Source organism: Mustelus asterias, chromosome 9 (genome assembly GCF_964213995.1).
Source record: "Mustelus asterias chromosome 9, sMusAst1.hap1.1, whole genome shotgun sequence".
Taxonomy (NCBI): Eukaryota; Metazoa; Chordata; class Chondrichthyes; order Carcharhiniformes; family Triakidae; genus Mustelus; species Mustelus asterias.
The window spans coordinates 37,506,038-37,525,291 of record NC_135809.1 but is presented as its reverse complement, the minus strand read 5'-3'; the positions used below and the strand labels follow the sequence as shown (position 1 = coordinate 37,525,291).

General features: G+C 44.3%; 1 protein-coding gene across 1 annotated transcript in view; it reads left to right on the top strand.

Annotated features, from left to right (window-relative positions):
* LOC144499216 (synapsin-3-like) overlaps positions 1-19,254 on the top strand; it is a 224,711-nt gene that overhangs the window by 40,864 nt on the left and 164,593 nt on the right. The window contains exon 3 of the mRNA XM_078221335.1: positions 8,977-9,068. Coding sequence (XP_078077461.1) covers positions 8,977-9,068 — 92 coding nt within the window. The remainder of the gene's footprint in view (positions 1-8,976; positions 9,069-19,254) is intronic.

Sequence of the window (19,254 nt, the reverse complement as noted above, 5' to 3'; positions counted from 1 at the left end):
CAGTAATTCATTGTTAAGATCAGGTGAGGAGGAGTAGGAGCTGATCTCTGTTCCCACACATTGACATAACAGGTTTTCTTTTAAAAAGAATCTACCTGCTAATTCAGTGAGTGTTTAACTCTTACATACTGTGACTGCAAAGGACACAGTTTCCTCGAGTGTTTTTAAGCAAGAAAAGAGGATAATTTTTATTATATTTAACACAGGTTAAGTTGAATATAAAAACATTCCAACTTTTGCATGCACACACACACTCACACGTTACAAAGTGGGAGGATAGATTTAGTGGTATTTCAAGATTCCAATAAAGGTTGAAGTTATGTATTTCTTATAGGTTGATGACTTTGAAAGTGGCAGGGCAAGTATAGAAACCCCACAGTGCAGAAGAGGCCATTCAGCCCATCGAGTCTGCATTGACTCCCTGATAGAGTATCTTACCCAGCCTCTCTCCCCCACCCTAGCACTGTAACCCCACACATTTCCCATGGCTAAACCATCTAACCTACACATCTTTGGACTGTGGGAGGAAACCAAAGCACCCAGAGGAAACCCACGCAGACATGGGGAGAACATGCAAACTCCACACAGACAGTCACCCAAGGCTGGAATCGAACCTGGGTCCCTGGTGCTGTGAGGCAGCAGTGCTAACCACTGTGCCACTTGTATGGATTCAGGCAAAGCTTAGTACCTCTTTGTGGTTTTGTAGTCAATGCAGTTTAAAGATGTAGAAGGATGATTTATCTGTTCTTCTGGAGGCAACAGATGCTGGGTTGAGTCCTTGAAAAAATATCTGCTTCCAGCACGAGTTTGTAAGATGGATGGAGAGAGAAAGGGATGCTCAGGAAGGGGTCTTGCCACTTCAGCGTCTTTTCTGATTCTGTCTCTGTCATGAAGAAAACAGTTTCTTAAAACATAAAAGTGACTTAACTGGCTTGTCACATGATCCTCTCTAACCAACTGCCCAGTTACCTAAATATGTTCATGGTCAATGTTTTCCAGCTCGATGGTTTTGTCTCAGTTAGATTATAGCTGATTAAATTTCTTTCTCAGCCAGAGTTCATTGTCTGAGGTGAGTACATCTAATCCATGTCCCCACCCAGGTGATTACCTGGATGTTCTGTGAATGGATCAGGGAATGATCCCATACACACTCTTTCAAGGTAAGCGTCTCGACTTGAGATTATCAGACTTAATGGCTGTGGAATTTGTCGTGTACAGTGATGCAAATATTCAGCCATCTTGAATCTGTGGTTTCCAGTCATTGGAACGTTTCCTCAGTCTTTATAAAATTCAGTCCGTATTTTTCAGCTAGCAAGTACATGAAGTCATTTTTCATAAAGCATGGCTTTACAACGATAGGCTACTATGCTATTTTTCTCTTTGACAGCATGTTACATGCTATTGGTAAAAGAAACGAATATGTGAAAAAAAACTTATTGATTTTAAGAAAATTCTAAAATAGTTTAAGTAAATACACCTCCCTAGTAATGGTGAGGTTGCAAGTAATAGAACTTCTAGTGAATTTCTGTTCATCCTGACCTCCGTCAAAGCTTATCTATTTCTCCTGATATCTTTGCGGCAAACTGCCCTTGCCACAATTTTTAATCTTGCTGAGATGTAAGCGATAGAGTTGAATTGGGAACTGGACTCAGTGCAGAGGATGCCAGACAGGAATCTACTAAAGATTGAACTCGGGAATGTGTTACTGGATGTAATACCTATTGATCAAAGCTATCCGAGTCCTTGAGCATGAGAATTTGACCATAAACACAGCATTCACCAGGAAAAGGAGTTGCAACATAAACGTGTCTGGTCCTCGTTAAGTTTAAGTTCACTTTCCTATCTTTCTGAGGGCAACTTTCTGCAACCAGCTGCCTCCCACACTGAGAAAACATAGAAGCTGTTTAACTGTGAATGTGGTTGTGTGTTACCTTGAGTAGATTGATACTTGGTTAAATTAGATAGAATAGCTGAGTTAGCATAAATGGTACAAGAATAGTTAAAATTTATTTATTAGCTACAAGTAGGCTTATGTTAACGCTGCAATGAAGTTACTGTGAAAGTCCCCTAGTCGCCACACCCCAGCACCTGTTCGGGTACACTGAGGGAGAATTTAGCATGGCCAATGAACCTAGTGGTGATCTGTGATGGTTTAATCCATTTGAGTTGCGGTGATAACATCCACTTTTGCATGCTGGGGCTGTGGATAGTGATGGTAGCGGCTCCAAAGTGCTTCCCATTCCATGATTGCACAGCAATAACTTGCTCATTGATGCTTGGCTTTGGTTCCGCCAGAGCATCTTAGCTCCTGACCTCATCATAGTCTTGTGCAAACTGGGACAAAAAAGCTGAAAGAGAGACTGCCCATGATATTGAGGCTGCATTTGACTGCTTGTGGCATCAAGAAGCCTGAGCAAAACCTGAAGCCAGTGGAAATCAGAGGAAAACCTGCACTGGTTTCAGCCGGACCTAGCTGGTTGTGGTCGTTCGAGGCCAGTCACTTCAGTTCTAGGACATTGCTGTAGGGGTTTCTCAGGGTGCTGTGCCAAAGCGACCATCTTCAGCTGCTTCATCAATAACTTTCCTTTCAATGTAAGTCAGAAGCGGTGATGTTTGCTTGCACAATGTTCAATATAATTTGCGACGACTCAGATACTGAAGCTGTCCGTGCCCATATACTGCCAGAATTGGACATCATTCAGGCTTGGTCTGATAAGTGACAAGTAACATTCATGCCATACCAGTGTTAGGCGTTCAATGGCATTTTCATTGCTGAATTCACTACCATCAATATTCTGGGAGTTAGCATGCACCAATCACTGAGGCTCCATATCTCAAGGGTTAGAGCAGTGGACTTGTAATCCAGGGGTCACGAGTTCAGTTCTCGGGGCAGCACGGTGGCATAGTGGTTAGCACTGTTGCCTCACAGCGCCAGGGACCTGGGTTCGATTCCCGGCTTGGGTCACTGTCTGCGTGGAGTTTGCACATTCTCCCCATGTCTGCATGGGTTTCCTCTGGGTGCTCCGGTTTCCTCCCACAGTCCAAAGATGTGCGGGATAGGTTGAATGGCCATGCTAAATTGCCCCTTAGTGTCCTGGGATGTGTATGTTAGAAGGATTAGCGAGGTAAATGTGTGGGGGTGTGGAGATAGGGCCTGGGGTGGGATTGTTGACTGTACAGACTCGATGGGCCGAATGGCTTCCTTCTGCACTGTAGAGTTTCTATGATCTGCTATGGGTCACTCACCTCTTGACTCCCCAAAGCCTGTCCACCATCTATAAGGCACAAATCAGGAGCATGATGGAATATGTTCCATTTCATCATAGAAATCATAGAAACCCTACAGTGCAGAAGGAGGCCATTCGGCCCATCGGGTCTGCCCCGACCACAATCCCACCCAGGCCCTACCCCCATATCCCTACATATTTTACCCGCTAATCCCTCTAATCTACGCATCCCAGGACACTAAGGGGCAATTTTAGCATAGCCAATCAACCTAACCCGCACATCTTTGGACTGTGGGAGGAAACCGGAGCACCCGGAGGAAACCCACGCAGACACGAGGAGAATGTGCAAACTCCACACAGACAGTGACCCAAGCCGGGAATCGAACCCAGGTCCCTGGAGCTGTGAAGCAGCAGTGCTAACCACTGTGCTACCGTGCCGCCCATTTGCTAGATGAATGCAATGCCAAGAACACTCAAGATGCTTGACACCATCTAGGACAAAGCATGTTTCTCACCCCATTCACCACTTTTAACAGTCACTCTTTGCACCTGTACTGTGGCAGCAGTGTGTACCATCAACAACATGCATTGTAGCAACCTTCCAAGTTTCTTTTGATGGCATCTTCCAAACCCAAATCATCTATCACCTAGATGAACAAGGGGAGGAGATGAATTGGAACAACACCAACTGCAAGTTCCCCTCCAAGTCTTATGCAATTCTGAGTTGGAACTATATTGCCATTCATTCACTATCGCTGGGTTAACATCCTGGAACTTTATTCCTAACACTGTAGGAATACGTACACTAGATAGACTGCAGCAGTTCAGAAAGTGGCTCATCATCACCTCAGGGATGTGTGATAAATGCTATTATTGCCAGTGGCACTTACATCCCAAGAACAAATGAAGCAAAATGCCTCCCACAAATATAGGGAGGCACCATTACCTTGTGGCCATTGGGTAATAATCATTGTACACACTAGATAATCATGGAAAGACCACTACCACTATACCAAACTTTCCTGCTTTATTCTCATGATAAGGAGAGTTACTTACATCATGACAACCTTTGACCCAGAAGCAGTACAGTAAGGAAAATGTGTAATCTCTTTAAAATTTCTAATGAGTCCGTACTTGTTTTTAAGAAAGTTTAAAAGGGACTTTTAAGAGTTTGTATCAATCATAAAGGGATTTAATTGTAATTTTCTTGGGATAATACAAAATTCTTGTCCTTGTGATCTGGCAATCCTTAACCTGGAAACTGTATCAACTGGAAGGAAGTTAAGACCAGGAGCTATGTATCTGGCAGGCACAATGGGAGCTGCGGACACTAAAGAGAACTGTGGAAACTTGGACACTGAGGAGAGGTGCGGTCACTGAGGAGAGGTGCGGTCACTGAGGAGAGGTGCAGTCGCTGAGGAGAGGTGCAGTCGCTGAGGAGAGGTGCAAGCACTGAGGAGAGCTGGAGGCACAAGGCAACTAGTCTATAGATACAGACACAAAGAAGTAGTGCAGTAGGGAAGAACACAGTTATCAAACTCCTGGTGTGTTCAGGAGCAAGTTGAACTCTACAAGACGGTCCCTCTTCTGTTTGGCAATGAGAAGAAAAATAAAATTCCAGAAGCTGTTGAGGAAGTGATGTATGATTATGCTGAAAGTGATTCAATCGTAAAAGCAGGATGAATAGCTCAGGGATGTGAATGAGCTGAGTATTTGTATCAGAGGGCCAGATCAGCAACCAGATATCGTTGGTCTGTGGGTCAGTTGAAAAGGAACTTTGGAAAGCAATGCCATCAGGACTGACATGACCTGAGTGAGAGAGCATTTATAGACATGTGCCCTACACATCTTTGGATAACCACAAGCACCCTCATCTCTCCACAAATGTAGTACCACGTGCAATCTCACCAACTTTCCAACTCAGCCTCTGATACGTAGGATCTCTCATTACCCTACTCAATCGATTCAGCCCTCAAGTCACACTCACCAGCAGCTGTATTCCATCTGAGGTCCCCAATTACAGTTAACACAGAGAGGGCACACCTCTATAAATGCTCTGATGTGTAGGTTAGGTGGATTGGCCATGCTAAATTGCCCTTTAGTATCCCAAGATGTGTGGGATAGGGGGATTAGTGGGGTGAATAATGGGGATACAGGGATAGGGCCTAGGTAGGATGCTCTGTCAAAGAGTCAGTGCAGACCCGATGGGCTGAATGGCCTCTTTTTGCACTGTAGGGATTCTATGATCATTTAAAGTGACATTTACCTTTTTCATTTGAAGTATCATTTGCCCGTGAATCCATGTGTAATTTGGACAGGCTCTGATTCTTGTTAAAGGAAAAACTACTAAAAGTGAAATCTTGTAAGTAATTTCTCCACTTGGGGCCATTCAGTAAATTTGATTGTTTTGATTTGGGGATTGCAACAACATGGGTTAGTTGGGCAAAATAATCTGTATCTGTGTTGTTATTTCTAAAATAGTACCATGTAGCTATACGGTGTATCGTAAGGAGCCAGAATTCTCACTTTAGGCCCAATATTTTGCACTAATGAGACACAAGTTTTTATTGAACCTCACTCACATTGGCCAAATGTTCTCTCTTCATGTCCATGGGTGTTCTGTTAGGAAGGCAGCCAGAAGTGATGCAGCTCCATCACCTACTGAGATCAGAACAAGGCTGCCCATTCTTTGGTGTGCCAAGCAGCTGGTAAGCAGATACCAAATGTCACCCATGTTTTTGCAAGGTGTGGGACATTTTCTCTGCCAGGACTTGCAACTGCGATTAATGAACATTCTGCACAAAAGGAGAAATCATAGAAACTCTACAGTACAGAAAGAGGCCATTCGGCCCATCGAGTCTGCACCGACCACAATCCCACCCAGGCCCTACCCCCATATCCCTACATATTTTACCCGCTAATCCCTCTAACCTACGCATCTCGGGACACTAACGGCAATTTTTAGCATGGCCAATCAACCTAACCCGCACATCTTTGGACTGTGGGAGGAAACCGGAGCACCCGGAGGAAACCCATGCAGACACGAGGAGAATGTGCAAACTCCACACAAACAGTGACCCAAGCCGGGAATCGAACCCAGGTCCCTGGAGCTGTGAAGCAGCAGTGCTAACCACTGTGCTACCGTGCCGCCCAACATGTCGCCCAACAAATGGCCCAACATGTGGAAAGCTTTTAACTTGTTTTATTAATTTGTAGTGTTAAACCAAATGCATGCAAGCACAGCCATCATTGTGGGGATTGTCCCTTTAAGAGCAACACAGCAGAAGAGGGTCACCTGGCTTGGATGATCAGTCGGTACCGAGAGTGGGTAATCACCCCAGGGGGTGAAGTCCTCTTTGGGGGCAGAAGACATGTTGGGACCTACCATCATCCATCCTACTAGTCTGTGCAGTTTTTTCTTAATAATGAAAAGCTTTTGTGTTTCTAGTGTCTGTCAAAGGGCATCATTACAATCATCTCTGTTTGATTTCTTTCTATCAATCATCATCAAAAATGGATGTGTTAAGTGCTGATGCCTCTACCATTACAGGCATACAGTGGATATTGATGGATCGAAGTATGTGAGATTCTGGGGTAACATGTAAATTAAACCTTGAATAGTGTATAGGCTTAATTCAATTATTTCTTGGGAGGCAAGCATCATGGCAGACCATATCAGCAAGGCATGTGTTTGACACTGAAATTTTAACCTAAAGATATAACTAAGAACAAGGAAAAGTACAGCAAAGGAACAGGCTCTTCGGCCCTCCAAGCCGTGCTGATTATGATGCTCTAACTAAACTTAAAAAAAACCTTCTGCCCTTCTTCAGACCGCATCCCTCTATTCCCTCCCTATTCATATACCCATCCAGATGCCTCTGCAATGTTGCCAATGTGCCTGCTTCCACCACCTCCTTTGGCAGTGCTTTCCAGGCACCCACCACTCTGTGTGAAAAAACTTCCCCTGCACATCTCCCTTAAATTTTCCCCCTCTCACCTTGAACCTGTGCCCCCTTGTAATTGACACTTCCACCCTGGGAAAAAGCCTTTGACTAGCCATCCTGTCTGTGCCTCTCATAACTTTGTAGACCTCTATTGGGCCTACCCTCAGCCTCTGTCTTTCCAGTGAAAGCAATACCAGTCCATTCAGCCTCTCTTCAGCTAATGTTTTATTTCACTGCATATCAGAAATATGGCACATAATCGCGCAATCATAACCTTGTATGCATTTGAAAACAGAATCAATGCCATACATATGACAGGGGAATGGTCGAATCTGTGTCTGTCAGAATGGTATAATGAAACCCATATATGTATGGGGAAGTGTTGGATTCATTTACATTGTGAAGAAGTGACACAAACAGGACTCAGCAGGATTTATAATAAAGGAAATGGAACACAGAGCAGTTTGTGTGTTAATGTGTGCTAGCGATCATGTTATACCTGACTCATTCCACCTCCCTGTTTTTTTTTTTAAAGATGTCCTTTTTAAGACTAGAAAAGGCACCTGATATTTGCTGCTTTTCTAAAGATGTGCTCTGCAGCCACCTGTAGCCCAGAGCCAACCAGAGGTTGAAAACAAAAGGCTTTCACAGTGTCCCATTGGGAGAGAATGCTGAGGGATCTATCTCTACACTTGGGGAAAATGAAGAAGAAATCTATGGCATTGAACGTGCCCAACTGCTCCTGGTTTATAAGCAGTCCTGAAATACTTCATGTTGAATTCCAGCTGGTTTTAGCCCTGAGACTCAGCAGGCTGCAGTTTTGGATTCAAATTTGATGCCGCCTGGTAAACATAGTACCTTTGGGGAGAGGTCATAGAGATTTGGAAGAGGTGACTAGGTCAGAGTTACAGGTCAGCCAAGCTCAATCTCCTTTTTATATTCCGGCTGGTAAAGCTAACTCTCAACAGTTCTGGCAATGTGAAAAAAAATCAAAAATAGGAGACGATTGTCACTAGCTTGCTGTGGTTTGCAGGAATCTTCATGTGAGCATGAAATAACCAGTGAACTGTCTCATGTCAAGGAGGCATTTGCTGCCTGTTGCCAATGAGGTAATAAAACTATCACAAGTCTTTTTTTTCCTCCTCCTAATGTTCATGCTTTCCCTGTCATGTTCACAGAGCCTATCAGGGCAACTTGATAGATTAATGCAAGGCCCTGCCATTATTCCTCTTTAACTGGCAGTGAGGGTGCAGGAGAGCGATCCTGGTATCTTGCTTTTTATTTCACCTTATTGTCTCCTGTCATGATAGTATTGCGATTAAAAGTTCCTATACTGAAGGAGGTTGCAGATCCAAATTTCAGATTTTACCACCTCTTGGCGTAGGACGTTGCTACTGACATGGAATCCTGAATTTATCGTTTTTAAAGGAGTGACCGTGTTTCTTTGAGCTGAATTTGGCTGAATGGAATGTAGTTGAACAGAAGTGAATGAGCCATCATTACTATGTCAGTATGTGAGATTCTGGGGTAGCATGTAAATTAAACCTTGAATAGTGCATAGGCTTAATTCAATTATTTCTTGGGAGGCAAGCGTCATGGCAGACCATAGGTTTTTTTTATTAATTTGTGGGACATGGGCGTCGCTGGCTGGCCAGCATTTATTGCCCGTACCTAGTTGTCCTTGAGAAGGTATTACTGTTTATTTATTTAACAATTAATGTTTTGCTTTCAAGCTGTGGGACCTATCTGCAGGTCTGGTAAAAGTGTGCAGTAAAACTCATTGCTATTTCTTATTATTAACACAGGCCGAGTTCTCAGAATTGAATTTGGCCGCCTACGTGAATGGGGGATGTATGATCGACATGCAGCTGATACGAAATGGAACTAAAGTCGTCAGGTAGGACGATGGAAACTCATTTCTCTGAGCCTTGTTTTAGAGCTGCGAGCGTTCTACCAACAACCTGACAATCGAGAGAACGGTACCTCAGTAGAAAAGGGAGAAGAGCCTAAAAATAGGGTTCCAAAAAAATTGACTGCATGACACAGGTTTTTGTGAAATATGATGGGAAGGTTTCTAATATTTAACATAATTAAATTGATTTCTCTTCGTTGTCTTGATTGCTGTTCCCTTGAATGATAGTGAGAGCCTAAAATAACAGCATTAATAAAATTAAGGCAAAATGATTTCTTTTTACTGTCACTCTTTTAGGAAAACAACCATTTGTCAAACTTGGCTCACTCTGCACAATTCCTAATTGCACATAATTGATGCTAGTAATAATGGTTGACTAATCGTTCAATGTGGTGGAACCAAGTGGAAACTATTGTGGGGACAATGCTGTCAATATTTGGCATGTTTTGGTTAGGAGCATATAATGTTTTAACCTGAACTGTGCGGAACCAAGGCACTTGCACGTAATGTGAAAGTGGTAATAGTACATGTAGTCTAGACCTTCATTTAGAACAAAGAATTGCCCAATATGTTTTGCTGAGGTCGTGGTCCATCAGGACCAAGAGCAGTCTTTCTGAGGTAAAAGAATAATGTGGCTTTAAAATGAAAACTATTCAATTAGAAGTCCAGACATGGATTGCTGATACATTTGGTGAGTGAGACACACATTTTATTCCATGTTTTGTCACAGGCTTGGCTGGGCGATTGAGACAAGTTTGGAACAAGTGCATGTTTGAAAACTCCCAATATATGGCTGAGAAAAATGATGAAATTTCTTTTCGGCAGTGTAAAATAGCATAATTTTTGTATCCACCCCTGTCTATATTCTTCACTCCTGCAATACCAGTTTGCTACTAGTTGCCATTCTTCCACCACTCTGCCCCTTCTCTCTGAAGCTTCCTCCCTCAATCCATCCATTCCATTTCTCAAAATAGTTTTAAAAGTTGAATTAGGTTTCTACATGACTACATTTCCCCCAGGTTTATCTTTCCCTCTTGTTCTCCTGCATTGTATTCATTCTGTTTCTGTCCACCACCCATTACAAATTACTTAACTATTTGTTGTGTGTGAGGAATTCAGTAGAATTGAAATGTTACTTTGTGAGTTTGTCATGCCAAAGATAACATTACCAAACTCATGAAACAGATAAAGTGGTGAAAGCAAAAAAAGCGATAAGTCCAGAGACGGAGCATTGAAGTGAAAGCAAATAACAGCACACTGATTTGCATTAATATTATAACGTGGACAGATGTTGGCCTACATTCACTTGGTTAGAAAGAATAAATTGGGTTCAATGGTTCAAATATGCTTTGATTGCTTCTAGTATAACAGTGAGTGCTATTATAGTGCACCATGCTGTGAGTTACAGAACACTGTGGACCGGCTGTGTCCAGGCAGTTACAGTGCACTGGGGAATAGCTCTGTACGGTGAGTTGCAGTGCACTGGGAAAGGATTCAATGCAGTGAGGCACAGGACATTGGGAAATGATTCTATGCAGTGAGATACTTTGCACTGGGAAGGAATTCTATGCAGTGAGGTGCAGTCCACTGGGAAAGGGTCCTAGGCAGTGAGGTACAGTCCACTGGGAAAGGATTCTGTGCAGTGAGGTACAGTGTTCAGGGAAAGGATTCTATGCAGTGACATACAGTACACCGGGAAATGATTCTATGCAGTGAGAGATTTTTCACTGGGAAAGGATTCTATGCAGTGAGATACAGTGCACTGGGAAAGGATTCTGTGCAGTGAGGTGCAGTCCATTGGGAAAGGATTCTATGCAGTGAGATACAGTGCACTGGAAAAAGATTCTATACAGTGAGGTACAGTGCACTGGGAAAGGATTCTATGCAGTGAGATACAGTGCACTGGGAAAGGATTCTATGCAGTGAGAGATTTTTCACTGGGAAAGGACTCTAGGCAGTGAGATACAGTGCACCGAGAAAGGACTCTAGGCAGTGAGATACAGTGCACTGAGAAAGGATTCTCGGCAGTGAGATACAATGCACTGGGAAAGGATTCTATGCAGTGAGTACAGTGCACTGGGAAAGGATTCTATGCAATGTGTACAGTGCACTGGGAGAGGATTCTATGCAGTGTGTACAGTGCACTGGGAAAGGATTCTATACAGTGAGGTACAGTGCACTGGGAAAGGATTCTATGCAGTGAGAGATTTTTCACTGGGAAAGGACTCTAGGCAGTGAGATACAGTGCACTGAGAAAGGATTCTATGCAGTGAGTACAGTGCACTGGGAAAGGATTCTATGCAATGTGTACAGTGCACTGGGAAAGGATTCTATGCAATGTGTACAGTGCACTGGGAAAGGACTCTAGGCAGTGAGATACAGTGCACTGGGAAAGGATTCTATGCAATGTGTACAGTGCACTGGGAAAGGATTCTATGCAATGTGTACAGTGCACTGGGAAAGGATTCTATGCAATGTGTACAGTGCACTGGGAAAGGACTCTAGGCAGTGAGATACAGTGCACTGGGAAAGGATTCTATGCAGTGTGTACAGTGCACCGGGAGAGGATTCTATGCAGTGAGGTACAGTGCACTGGGAAAGGATTCTATGCATTGATATACAGTCCACTGGGGAAGGACTCAATGCAGTGAGATCCAGTGGACTAGGAGAGGATTCTATGCAGTGAGGTACACGCACTGGGAAAGGATTCTAGGCAGTAAGGTACAGTGTACTGGGAAAGGATTCCAACAGTGAGGTTGTATGTAAAAATAGTCTTGGGTTAATTTGAATGCTCCAATAAGAGTGCTGTTATGTTGGGTGGGAAGTTAAAATTGAAAAACCTGAATCTAAGCTGCCTTGAATCCCGTCACTTCCTGTTTTAATGGATATGGGATGAAGGATGGGCAACTGATCACTGAAACACCTTACGGAGGCTGTGTGACTTCATTTTTGCTTTCTATTTATCTACTTTGTTGCCATCATTGTAATTGTCTAAGTCATTATGTGGCAGAATGATGGTAAACATTAAAAGGATGATCACATTGTAACCGTGGCTACACTTCAAAGATACTCTCTTGGTCATAAAGTGCTTTGGATGCCCTGAAGAAATAAAAATTTCCCATATAAGTGCATGTTTTTCCTTTTGAATGTGCGCTCCAGTAACATTTAAATATAATTAAATCTGAGAACACATCAAGGCTAATAACGTTGTTGGCACATGGATAAAAAAACTGCTCTTTAAAACAATCCTTGACATGAATGGGGAAGTGTATAAGATAGTATTTTATAATGGGGAACTTGGATTATAATTCCTTTTTTCTCAACTTTTTTTGCTATTAAAGCACACAAAGTTAGAGTTCCAATAGAATAATTATTGTGAGGAAATGAATAACTTGCAGTGAAAGGTAAACATGCGAACAATTGGATGATTACTGTCATCCCAGTAGCTCAATAATGTAGCATCTTTAATTTAATAAATGTCCTAACGTGTTTAACAGAGTTGATAACACAGTAAGTAGTCTCACAACACCTGGTTAAAATCCAACAGGTTTATTTGGTAGCATGAGCTTTCGGAGTGCTGCCCCTTCACCTGATGAAGGGGCAACGCTCCGAAAGCTCGTGCTACCAAATAAACCTGTTGGACTTTTACCTGGTGTTGTGAGACTATTTACTGTGCCTATCCCAGTCCAACGCCGGAAACTCCACATCAGAGTTGATAACAAGCACTGAGCAGCAGAGAGGAGATGGAGGTAGGCAGTGTGTGGCAGAATGGGCAGGGAAGTGGCTTCTGAAGGGGATGAGAGAGTTAACAATGTGCAAGGTTTAGTGCGAGTACGATAGACCCAGGTTGGCAAAGTGAGAGGGGGTTGCAAAGGGTGCTAAAGCTCAGCAGAGCAGATGCACGAATGTGTCTGATGAAGGAACAGAGATGAGCAGAACGGGTTGTGATATGGAATATGTTGTTTGTTGTTGTTTCTCTTCCCACACCGAGTGGTGCATAAGGCAGACTTTCATCTGTTCCCATAGTGAGGTTTTCCCTGGAAGAGGTCACTAGCCTGTCACTAGAGGCTTACAGCTTGAGGAGTGCCACTCTGCGTCAAGCATGGCTGACCAGGAGTCTCTTCCACTCTTACTGCTAGCCATTGACGCGTGTTGGAAGGATTTTGCAGGCTGATACTCAAACTGTTTGGCCGTGTTACAAACACGTCTTCCTTGGTCACCAAGTCCTGGGGTGGGACTTGAACCTGGAGCTTCTGGTTCCGAGCAGAGACTCTACTCACTTCACAACAAGACCTCCCACGCAGAATATGTAAGTGGGCAATACGGTCTTAGGCAATGGAATGAATGACCTTCAGTGAGCCTGATTTCCATTGGTCCCAGGATGTTGAAACTCTTCCAGGATGAGGTTCTAAGAGGAAGAACTGTATTTTTTAACAGACTGACATTTTGCTGATATCTCGGACTGTATGGGTAAAGGGAGAATTTACATTTGCATAATTCTATTCAGATTTTCCGCGAATCTGCTAAGAATGGTGGGTAGCACTAGTGGGATGAGAGAGAGGCTAACACCCGCCATTGGGTGAATCAGGCTATGTAACGTAGGGTAGAATCTTCTGCTACGGGTCTTAAGTCCCGCAGCGGGGTGGAGGGTGGAATGTTGGAGGGACTCAAGCACAGAGGGTACTGAGTAAACCTGCTGAATTGTGCAATGTTCAGCTCCTAAATTATGCAGCCACATGGTTCATGTCAAATCCTGTGGCTGGGTGAGTGGAAAGTCAACCACCCCACCATCAGGAGGGAGTAGAACAAAGGTTTACCAGGCTGATTCCTGGGATGGCAAGTCTATCATATGAGGAGAGACTAAGTCGGTTAGGATTATATTCACTGGAGTTTAGAAGAATGAGCGGGGATCTCAGAAACTTATAAAATTCCAACAGGGTAGGAAGAATGTTCCCAATGGTGGGGAGTCCAGAACTAGGGGTCATAGTTTGAGAATAACAGGTAAACCTTTTAGAACTGAGGTGAGGAGAAATATCTTGACCCAGAGGGTGGCGAATGTGTGGAATTTACTACCACAGAAAATAGTTGAGGCCAAAACGTTGTTGTGATTTCAGAAAGAGATGAAATATGGCCCTTGGGGCTAAAGGGATCAAGGAATATGGGGAGAAGGGGGGATCAGGATATCGATGACCAGCCATGATCAAGATGAATGGCGGAGCAGGCTTGAAGGGATCACAATGCAGTTCCAAGTTATCATGGTGTCTGACTTGGAGGGAAAGTTGCAGGTAGTGGTGCGCGTGCTGTCCTTGCCCTTTTCATGGTGTATCAGCGAGATGCAGGGGAACATTAGTTCGATGTGTCTGAGCCCTCAACAGAGTGGCATGTGAGGCAGAGGGGTCTGTCCACATCCGCTCTGATGTAGTGGCGCTGACATGTGAGCACATTGATATGGATACTATGGATACCCTGGTCCAGCAGAATGCGAGAAGGTTGGGGTATCGCGATCTCCCTCCATGTTCCCCTTCTCCTCAAGGAGTCAGGGAGGGGCTCTCGGGCACTCAAGGGAGGAGGAGCGTCAGGGACACCTGGACGCACCCACCCAGGAGTCTCTGTGTGTCGAGGCTGAGGAGGGTGCACCTGTCCCTGAGCAGGAGACCCACAGCAAGCAAGCGCCCTCCAAAGGATGCCTGTCAAAGTCGTCACAGACAACATGGCATGGTAGTCAACAAGTTGCCTCCACCTCTGCTGCGGATATCGGGGATGCACCTAGATGTGGTTAAGGAAAATTTTTTTAAAGTGTTGAATGAGTGCTGGTGGCATAGGTGTTCAATCATTGTAGATAGGATAGGCAAGTGGCTCATTATAGGAGTCAAAAACTATACATATCCAAATTGCTTGAAGGGCCATGGGAGAAAGCACCAGGATATCCTGTATTCAAAGTTGTGAAATTTGCATCTGTAACACAATCTGCAGTGGAACAAAAAACTGGTAATTCCACAAGTGACAATAATTATGGCCAGTAATTTAATAGCCATGGATTTAATATTCTGTTTGTTACCTCTGTTCCAATATTAAAAGGTCATAAGGTATCGGTCTATAGGCCATGCTGAAGTGAAACCCTTTAAGGAAACTTCTGGACAAATCAGCATTGGCTCAGGGGAAGCATTCTCACTCCTGAGTCAGGGGTTGTTGGTTCAAGCCCCACGTGTGAGAATTGAGCACATCATCTGATTTATTACTGAGGGATTGTTGGACGCGCTGGCCGGAATTTGACTGCCCTGCCTGCCACGGGAATCGGAGCAGGTGAGCGGCGGAACATGGGAAGGTCCGCTGACCTCGGATGGGATTTTCCAGTTTTGGGATGAGCGAGACCGTTAAATCCTGCCTGCTGTCTTTCAGTTGAACCAGTAAGATCATGGACTATCAGATGGATGTAAAAGATTCCATGATACAAATCAATGAAGACCAGGAGTGTCCTCTTGGTGTCCTGGTTAATATTAACAGCTCACCAAAATGACCAAGAAAGGTTACCTGATGCATTCATTTTATTTGTCAGATCATACTTAAAACAAGAGTATTTAATTAGTTATAAGTGCTTTGGGACATTCTGAAGTCAGAGAAAAGAACAGCACAGGAATAGGCCCTTCGGCCCTCCAAGCCTGTGCCGATTATGATACCCTGACTTAAAAAAACCCTGAAAGAACAAAGAAAAGTACAGCACAATAACAGGCCCAAAAAGGCCCTGGAAGGTGCCACCTAAATGGAAATTAATTTGTTTGTTCATTGTGGAGTGATAACAGGTAGAGAGCAAGCACTTCCCCAAGAGGGAGAAATCATTTAGTAAGGGTTTTCTCCTATATGGTTTCCATTAGCCACAGGAATTATTGCTCATTCTATTAACCAGGGAATCCCAGAAAAGCAGAAACAAAGGACCGGGTTTAAAAAAAGAGACTTTATTCCTGTTTTATACGGAAATGTCTCTAACTGCAGTTAGTATCTTACTGATTTGAATGTAATGCTGTATTCTGTGAAAGAGTGGTGAGAGTTGCCTGGGAGGCTGCTCTTTGCTGGGTGAAAGACTGTACAGAGTCAGGGTTACTCGCAGCACAGGATGTGCATTGAGAAGGTTGTGAACTTGGGCTTGGATCAGACTACGGGAACTGCTTGAGGATTGAGTGATTGCCTTTGGAAAGTACAGCCTGTGTTATTTTAAGCTGAAATCAAGCCAAGAAAAACAAACCATTTAAAGATTAAAGACAAGCTCTTGTTATGAAGAAGATTATTACTAATTCTGGAGATTTTTTTAAAGAGGAGTACAATAAATTGGGGATTGAGGGAAAAAACTGCTTTTAGGCTATTCACGGTATGAAATATTCTTAAACTTTATGTTGCATTTTTTTCCTCTAGTTCATGTTGATGTCCTTTTCTGCCTGAGGAGGGGAGGAAAACAACCTGTTCAAAAGCCTCTGTTAATACTGCTCATTGATTAGCTGTAGCAGGTGCATGCACACCCAAGTGTTCCCTCTTTCTCTGCTTTCTTTTGGGAAAATCCTGGCCTCCACTCAGTGTATTTAATCATCTGGTCAGGTAGGATTGTATGGGATGGTGGTATGAGACCTATATAGTATCATCTATCGGCGATCTCATTTTTAACTAGTTAACTATGTTTGTTGGAGTACTGGGTGATGCATTGAACTTCCACCTTTGGGATCTGGGTTCAAATCCTGCCCTGAATGAAGAGGTGAAAGGCTCCTCCCTGTGCGTGGCTGACTGGATTCTGTGTACGTTGAGATCATGATGTGTATATTGAGTTCATGTTTGTAGCAAGCACACACACTAATGGCACCGTTTGTGCCCAACACCTGATGAAGGAGCAACGCTCCGAAAGCTTGTCACTCCAAATGAACCTGTTGGATTTTAACCTGGTGTTGCGAGACTTCGTACTGGGGAAGGCATTAGCCAGTGCCCAGCAAACATCCAGCAGGTAGATCATGGCATCATTCGGCAGGCATCACTGGTTGGCTGCCAGTTTGGAGCTCAACATTCCAGCCAGTGAGCCAGTAAACTTACACAGCTGAACACATGTTCAATAGTAGGAAGACCATACCAGTACCAAAAGAATTCCCAATCACTTTAGTTTAGTAGCTGGTTGAATTCTTGTGGCTGTCGCTCTGATCCTACAAGTATTTAGTGCTTTCTAAAGTTGTTTCAAGTTGCAAAAGTCTACAGGGAGTGCAGGTGCGGAAGGGGTTTTGCTGGCTTTACAGCCTCTGTATAAACCAGTTGCTCTGTTACATGGGTGGCCCATTAGGCATTCCCCTTGGAATTCAGTATGACTTGGAAAATGAACAAAGACCAAGCAGAGCTGGAAGGAGTAGGAAGGAGAGAAGGGATCTCAGCAGGTGGCAAGGAAGCCCTCACTGGGACCTGTTAGCTCCTGCAGCCAGAACTGTGATCTCAGAGCAGGGCAAGGGCCACATTGCCTGTGACTGCGAAGGTGATCAAGGCAATGAACTTCTATCCATCTGGCTCCTTCCAGGCTGGAGCTGGAGCTGTTCACAGCGTTTTGCAGTTTGCTGTCCAGTGTCATACAAGGGAGGTTGCTGAGTCTCGTTGTTGAATTCCATTCTCTCTTGCTAGAGGCAGGCAGGCAGTTTTAATACATGGTTCACTCTGATTGCAGACTTTGCCCTGGTGTGGGGTGTCATTGGCTGCAGGCACACTGCTGTGTTGCTGGTTTTTGTCCAGGCTCTCTATGAAGAACTCATCCAAAAATGGGACAAGTAACTGTAACCCCAAAGCCCCATTCACCAACAGTCTGACATTTTACCTTCCCTCTGTCATTGATCATCACCGTGACAATTTGACTTTAATGCAAAAATAAAAGCCACTACAAAATAAACATTCCAAACCAGATTTATAATTTATACCACATTTCATACAAAAGTCAATTAGCCACTCTCTTGTGCATTCCCTTAGTGCCTATCTTCCATGTGCCTATACCTGTCCAGGTGTGCATGGGCGGTGTAAGGTTGATAACTTTCACTGGGGGAGGTTATTGATGATCTTGGATGATGAGCAACTCTAGGCTGATTGGGCTCATTGCAGAATATGCCACCTTGGCATGGGTGGCCAGGGTCTGGGCTGGCTGGGCGACATCAAACAGCAAGGGCAATGGTGGGAGGATGAATGATGGCTTCCTGAAAGAGGATTGCAGATTCATACCCCTAGCGGGCCACTGCCGCTCCCCGGGGTGATGTCTCAGTAACCCCAGCATTCTGTAGAAGGGAGGATTGCTGAACTGCTCTCGCACCCTGAAGCCTCTTTGCACACTTGAATCCACAACCATGACGGCCGTGGTTTGATCTCTGACTGCGGCACTCAGATGTTGGCTGGATGAGGATTGGGCTGCAATGGAGGTTATGTGGCCATTATGGTTGGGTCCACAAATCTGCAGACAGTGCTTGCTGCCACCTCCATACCAAAAAGAACTGGCTTCAGGCTCTGCACAAAGCCCTGTGCCAAGTTGGTGCCGGATTCCTTTGTGCTCCTTGACATTTACTGCAAGCTTACTGGCAGGCTTACCAATGCACCAAGTATTTTGGTTGCAGATAGCCATCAGTGTTTTTTTTTAGCATGCCCCCTCAAAGTACTCATCAGAATCCTCTGTTGTGGAATCTTTGTTCCAACTCACCCTCTGGTGAGCTGGCGCCTGCACTATCCTCTTCCCTGTCCTGGCTGCGCTCACTGCCCAGTGAGTCACTAAATGCAGATCCCACCTCTTAACCTTTCCTTGGATAAGCTCACTCTCAGTATCTGAACTGGTAGCTGCGATGTGAAATCGAGTGACATTATCACTCTTGGTCTTCCTTCGTGGCCAGGTTGCACCTGGACGTATGAAAGGAAAAAGGCACAAGGGTGGTGCAGGAGTGGGAGTCAAGGGGAGTAAGGTAAATGCTTGCACCATCTGAAGCTGCACATCAGAGTGGAGTATGGAATAAGGGAGAAGGGGGATTAGGTATAATCCTCTTTTGATGGTTTCAGCCTTGCCACTGACCAAGGCCTCTGCAGTGAGCATCCAATAGGCAGCATTGTCTCCTGTATGGAGGTTAGAGCATTCAGGCGTGCCTGTCTCCCTCTGGTTCACTCTCTTGCTGCCACAGATTGTGCA